General features: G+C 39.7%; 1 protein-coding gene across 1 annotated transcript in view; it reads left to right on the forward strand.

Moving 5' to 3' along the window:
• The window catches only part of LOC129161159 (adhesion G protein-coupled receptor A2-like), a 113,216-nt gene that overhangs the window by 93,764 nt on the left and 11,910 nt on the right, over window positions 1-7,542 (forward strand). The window contains exon 7 of the mRNA XM_054738226.2: window positions 3,002-3,215. Coding sequence (XP_054594201.2) covers window positions 3,002-3,215 — 214 coding nt within the window. The remainder of the gene's footprint in view (window positions 1-3,001; window positions 3,216-7,542) is intronic.

A 7,542-nucleotide genomic window follows, 5' to 3' on the forward strand; every position in this document is an offset into this window, starting at 1 on the left:
CAGGGTGCATCCATCAATGGCGATATTTAGAGGGGTCTCTGTGCCCTGAGCCACGACATTGGTCTTCTTTAGGATGATTGTCAGCCCAAGCTCCTTGCAGGCGTGGGAGAGGCAGGTGGCAAGCTGCTGAAGTCTTTCTTCAGTGTGTGATGTCAAAGTTGCATCGTCAGCGAAGAGCATCTCACGGATGAGTATCTCTATGACTTTGGTTTTGGCACGGAGACGGACTGTGTTCTAAAGCTTGCCAACAAGCTTGGTGTGGACGTAGACACCCTCACTGCAGTGCCTGAAGGCATATTGGAGGAGAATGGAGAAGAAGATGCTGAAGAGTGTAGGCACGAGGACGCAGCCCTGCTTTACACTGCTGCTGACTGGGAAGGCCTTGGAGGTTGCGCCGTTGTAGCAAACCATGCTGTGTGTGTCATCATGTTTCCTGTCGCTCCCAGGTGCTTTCCTTCAGGAAAGGCAGTCGATGGCTTTGCTGAGCTCTTCCACAGTGGGTGGAATTATTAATACTCGACAGCTTTTAATACTCCTAGTTGACTTTGTAGTCCTGCTTTTTACCATTTTTTCTATCTGATTTTTAACATATTGTTTTTTATGTATTTATTGTGTTTTTACTTGACTGCTTATATGTTTCTGTATTTATACGTCAGTGTTCAGGACTTTGGGCAAAAAGGTTGCATTTACAATGAAACCTGATTTGATTTGATTTGTTTGTAATATCTCTGATGCCAGGTGGATGATTTAGACCCTCATGTCCATAAATAATATGGAAGGTTCTCAGATGTTTTAGCACTTTTATTCAACTTACAATGCTCTGTGTCTTTTTCCTATTGTTACCTTTACAGATGACTTTGTTAGGGTTAGGTTTATATTACCGTCACTGATCATTTTCAGGGCCTGAAATGTTATCTTCTACATTTGGAGACAAAACGATAAAAAAGCAAAGGATAAAAAAGCCCAGAAGGCTGCAGCCTTTTATCAGCAGCTATTTGTCTCTCCCCATGAACAGCATGTAGCACGAGCATGTGACCATGACGCTACGTGCTTAATTATATCTGCATCTTCTTGGTATGCTGAGGGTGTTCCTGAAGTTTTTCTGATTTCATAGAAACGCAGAGCAGTTTCTACTCCAATGTTCAGGTAAGTTAGTGTAGCAGCTAAGGCTGTGCTATAGCTGCTACAATGCCCAGCCCAATAACATAGACCACACTCTCTAATAATCAGTTGGACCTCCTTTAACTTTGAATACGACACACATTCGCTGCCGCGTTGTTTCCTTAAGCTTCACCAGATTTATCTCCATCCAGTGTTGCATTAATGTCTCACCAAGATCTTCCATTGATGATGGTAGAGTCTGACTGTTACACAAAGCTTTTTCCAGGACATCCAAGAGATGGGCTTAAGGTCTGGACTCTGTGGTGGCCAACCCAAGTGTGAAGATGATGTCTCATGCTCCCTGAACCACTCTTTCACTATCTGAGCCTGATGAATCCTGACATTGTCATCTTGGAATATGGCTGTGCCATCAGGGAAGATGGAGTAACTTGGTCATTCAGGATATTCAGGTAGTCAGCTGACTTCATTCTTGGAGCACATCCTGTTGCTGAACCTAGACCTGACTACCTGCAGCAAGCCCAGATCATAGCACTGTCCTCACAGGCTTGTACAGTAGGCACTAGGCATGATGGATGCATCACTTCATCTGCCTCTCTTCTTACCCTGATGCACCATCACTCTGGACCAGGGTCCATCTGGACTCATCAGACCAGTTTTAATGATGCGTTGGACAGTTCTGAACCCAGTTTCTGCACCTCCTTAGATGTTTTCTCTGCTTGATGCCAAAGGTCTGACCCTTCTCATACACACTAACATCTTTTCCACCACCGGATGTGTCTTTCCACATGATAAACTCGATATCAGTCACTCAGCACCCCATTTGGTCACTGGTGCCCCTTACACTCCTCATCATTGTGATCTGTACCATTGTAACTGGCCATCACTCCATTCCTGCAGGATGTTACATCAGTATCAGTTCATGTACACAACAATCATCGGTAGAACCGTCATATCTTCTCTCATTACTCATCACTTCCAACAACCAGTACCATTTACATTCCAGTAACTTCATCTCTACGGTTATTCCCAAAGCTCACACCTCCTTTGGCCGCTCCTCATTCCAGTTTGCTGCTTTCAGCGACTGGAATGAGCTGCAGAAACCACTGAAGCTAACCACCTACATTCCATTATCTACCTTCAATAATTCATGGTGGTCAATAGTTTCTGATCAATGTTCCTGCTTCTGAGTATTAAAGACTGTTTAGTCTGTTCTGATAGCTTGTACGTACATGTTATATATGAGAACAGTCCTTTGTCTTTATGTCTGACTGTTTATCTTTCTTTGGTGTAAAGCTAACTATGTTGCTGCTGCCTCTTGGCCAGATCCTCAATATAAATGAGAATGACTTCTCTATCAACTCATCTGGATAAATACAATTTCAAAATAAACAAACATGTTTTTTTATTGGTTGGGTCAAATGACTTGTTGCATCTGAAAGATAATCACCCATGCAATAATTATCCAATAGGTGGCTCGTATCTGTCTGCTTAGGTAAATCCAGGTGGAGATGTTTTTTGTTGAGCAGCGTATACTATACTATACTGTACTGTACTGTACTGTACTATACTATACTATACTATACTATACTATACTATACTATACTATACTACACTACACTACACTACACTACACTACACTATACTATGCCACTGCCACTTAGGATTGACTGAATAGTGTTTGTTGTTAGCCTCAAGGGCAACCTGCTGGCTTCAATATCACCTGTAAGTCGCTTTGGACAAAAGCTAAATACATAAACGTAAACTATGCTATACTAGTGGAAAGGCCATAGAACCGTGTGGAGCTGAGTAGTAGTACTAATCTAGTGAGGCAGGATGAAAATGGTTACATGCTGAGAGTTATTTTCCTTTCTCCTTGCAGATGGTCCTCTGGACCTGCCTCTTTTCCAGCTCATCCCCTCCCAGAGACAACTTGTTTTTCGTGGTGACCGGCTCCCTCTGCAGTGCACGGCCTCCTACCTTGACTCGTCAGTAGAGCTACGATGGCATCACAACGGCCATCCTGTGGCCACGCAGGAAGACATGAGCATCTTTGTGGAGGAGACCCTGCTGCATGACTGCTGTCTGCTCACCAGGTACCTTCAGAGGAGACGTGGTGGAAGCTGATCAGCTGATGACTGAGCTGTTGTCACTATGACTTAAATTTGCAAGCAGATTGTTTATAATGTATATCAGCATAAAGACATTTGCACCAGCAAATCATAAGTCTGGTCACAAACACAGATGATATTGATGAATCCACACAGAACGACAGTTTCTTCTCATTTTCCATCTGCTGGGAATCCCTGAATTACTGGTGGTTACTGGTTCCCTTGATAAGGATCTGAAAGGACAAGACTAAATTGGCTTGGTAGTGCTCCAACTCCTCAGAGCCATCTACAGCTCCTCTCCAGAGATTGGCTGTCTAGCCACCACCAGTGCTAGGAGGAACAGATGCTGAATCATATTTGTAATGATAAAGCCTGACACCAACACCAGAGTTTGCACCTTTTGTTAGTGAGACGTTGTTTTTGGAGCAATTTGCAATGTGTGCGCGCGCGTGTGTGTGTGTGTGTGTGTGTGTGTGTGTGTGTGTGTGTGTGTGTGTGTGTGTGTGTGTGTGTGTACTTGAAGTTTTAACTTTAACCTGTACTCTGTGGACATGTTTACACTGTGGGGACATTTTGCTGGTCCACACAATGCTAAGCACCCTAAACTTGTAAGTCGCTTTGGACAAAAGCGACTGCTTAATACATAAACATAAACATAAACATAAAAGTTGGGTTTAGAGGTTTGGTATGAAATAACGTTTAGTTTAGGTTAGTATAGGTTAGGGTTAGAGCCCTGCGCGGGACTGTTTTCTTCATCCTGCTCCCGCTGAATTTCTAACCATTACCGCCCGCAACCGCAAAACTCTGAGAAATGATTACATCACAATAAGATATGCATTGAGTTTGTGTCCTCTCTGGTCCTGGAGAAAACATGTCATTTTATATACAGAAACCACATGAATCTTTGTTTCGTTTCTCAGGCCTGCACGTCTTTTGGCACATTGGTCAGGATTAGGGTTGTCACGGTAACCGGTGTAGCGGTAAACCCCGGTAAAAAAGTTGACAATAAAAATAACCGTCTTGTCTTTTAAAAACTATATTATCTCGGTGGGTTTACCCTGGCTGCGGTGTAGGTGCGGTGACCCTTACCAGCCACCGTATCATCTGCAGAATTTGCAGGCGGCACATGCGCACTTTGTTGTTTACAACCAAAACTTTCTTGAAGCCAAAGCTGAAATAATGGCCAAAGGAGGAGACGGCAGCGCTCAGGAGGACATTTTTATCCCTCAAAGAAGACAAAGTGGGAAGTACGGGCATCTTTTGGATATTTGAAGAATGCCGAGGGAGTTGATAGAAGACGGACGGCTATCCTGTTTGCAGCACGTGCAGAAAAAGTGTCTGTGAAAGGCAGCAACGCTTCAAATCTCATGACACATCTGCGTGACCCTCACCCACAACTCTACAGTCAACGCAAGGCAAGCTAACGTTAGCGTTTTAGCTCAAATGCGTGATCCGAGGATTTGGGTTGAGGGAGAATGCAACGAGTCGCTTTATAAAGCAGCCGCAGCGCCGCTACCTGCATATAAACCGTGTCACGGACACCCCCATGTTGAAATGACGCTATGCATTACGGGGCTCCCAGGGGCAGATAAGAGTTGGTCTCTCTCCGAGAATAATTATGAATTTAACAATGATTACTGCCTGATGACATTTTCCCACATCTGCAAAGCTCACTGGAAGGACACAAACCGAGGACAATATTTTCCTGATATAGGGTTTATTACTCAAGTAAGGGTAAAAAAGTATCTGATTAGAAGGCTACTTGAGTACTGAGTATCATCTGATCTAATATTTTTAAAATGATGACATCAAACAGACAAAAAATAAGAAGTTATGGGCAAATATTGGTATTTTAAAGACTAGAGGGGAAAAATTTAAACAAATAAACAACATCATTACAAAATAACACATTTTTGGCAAATTTTAGACACAAACTGAGGACAATATTTTCCTGATAAACTGGGTTTATTTAGTTTTCTGAAAATGTAACATTTTTAATATGTCGATAATACCGAAAACCGTGATAATTTTGGTCACAATAACCGTGAGGTTAAATTTTCACACTGTGACAACCCTAGTCACTTTGTTGTCATTAACCCTTTAACGCCACCGGTGACGCCTCGGCGCATGTAATTTCAAATTACTCCTCGCTACTTAAATGATATAATTCATTAATAAATGATATAATTCATTAATAAATGATATAATTCATTAATAAACATATACAGGTTGATGGAGGTCGCTTTTCTAACTGAGACCTGAATGAGAAATATTTACACAGTCTGCACATAGACAACACAGCACAGTAACTTTTAATAACTTCGTTTTTATATCTATCTATCTATCTATCTATCTATCTATCTATCTATCTATCTATCTATCTATCTATCTATCTATCTATTTATCTATCTATCTATCTATCTATCTATCTATCTATCTATCTATCTATCTATCTATCTATCTATCTATCTATCTATCTATCTATCTATCTATCTATCTATCATCTATCTATCTATCTATCTATCTATCTATCTATCTATCTATCTATCTATCTATCTATCTATCTATCTATCTATTCAAGTTTCAATTCAATTCAAGTTTATTTATATAGCGCCAAATAACGACAAGAGTCGTCTCAAGGCACTTCACATAATAAACATTCCAATTCACAGTTCATTAAGCCAATCAGAAATAATGTTTCCTATATAAGGAACACAGCAAATTGCATCAAGTCACTGACTAGTGTCAGTGACTATACAGCAATCCTCATACTAAGCAAGCATGCAGCGACAGTGGAGAAGAAAACTCCCTTTTAACAGGAAGAAACCTCCAGAGAATCCTGGCTCAGTATAAGCAGCCATCCTCCACGACTCACTGGGGATCGAGAAGACGGAGCAGGCACACGCACGCACACACGCGCACGCGCGCGCACACACACACACACACACACACACACAAGTAATGTGTCTATAGTTATATTGCGATGTCTTAGTAAATATTGTATTTGGTGAAAGATAAACTTTATTGTATTTATCCTAGTGGATCTATAATTAAACGGATAGACTAGTATTAGCACATCAAAAGTCAATGAAAACAAAAAGTTATTATCAGGAGAGAGAGAATGTATTAGTGGTTAGCAGCAGTGTGCTAGTCGATGGCCCCCTCCATGAGACCACCACAGCTCAGCAGAACGTCATTGTAGCTTCTTCTGGGGAGAAAAACACTTACAGAGAAAATAAAGTTAACAGCTGAAATTGCACAAAATAGTACAGTTGAAGAGCAGACTGTAGAATAAAGCAGTAGAGTGTGAAAAGTGGTCAGTGTGTCCTCCAGCAGTCTAAGCCTATAGCAGCATAACTACAGAGATAACTCAGGATAACCTATCCTATTTAGATGTCTATCTATCTATCTATCTATCTATCTATCTATCTATCTATCTATCTATCTATCTATCTATCTATCTATCTATCTATATGTATATATATATGTATATATATATACATATATATATACATATATATATATATATATATACATATATATGCATATACATGTATATATATATATATATATATATATATATATATATATATATATATATATATATATATATATATATATATATAACATTAACACCATCACATGGAACATAAAATAACATATAAACAGCAGATTTAAAGTTTTAGCAGTACGTTCTGTTTGGAAAAGAAAAATAAATAAAATCATTCAAACTTTGGCAGCCGCTCAGTAACACAGGCACCTGATTAATACATGGCAACAGATTGAGTGGCTCAAATAACAATAATAAATAACAATGATAACTTATAAAAACAAATAAATAAAATTTACTAATTAATCACTTGGTTGGAATATTGTTGTTGTAATGTCCCAAAGGGTCAATTGTTCACCATCTACATTGATCAACATAATAACCTTTCATCTACAGAAATAAATCCACTTTCTGTTTGGCCTTCCAGAACCAGAAGGTTCTGTTCAGCGTGTGTTTACATACAGAAGACAAAACATCCAGACACACACATTCTCTCCCAAGGTTCTTGCACTCTCTGTGAACGCCAGGCGTCAACATTCTTCACTCTGAATAAGTGAAGACTCCATGATTTTATAGTTATAAGTTAAATAATCATATGTGATGAATGAACAAGATGTTTAAATCAAATGTTTGAATAATCTGTGCTTAAATCAATTAATTTAAAATGAATATTGTTCTCACAATGATCCTTTTCAGAATTTATGATCAGTGTGTGTTTGATTTAACACATTAATCATTGTTTACACTCATACACATTACAAT

This window comes from Nothobranchius furzeri, chromosome 12 (genome assembly GCF_043380555.1).
Source record: "Nothobranchius furzeri strain GRZ-AD chromosome 12, NfurGRZ-RIMD1, whole genome shotgun sequence".
In the NCBI taxonomy this organism is placed as follows: Eukaryota; Metazoa; Chordata; class Actinopteri; order Cyprinodontiformes; family Nothobranchiidae; genus Nothobranchius; species Nothobranchius furzeri.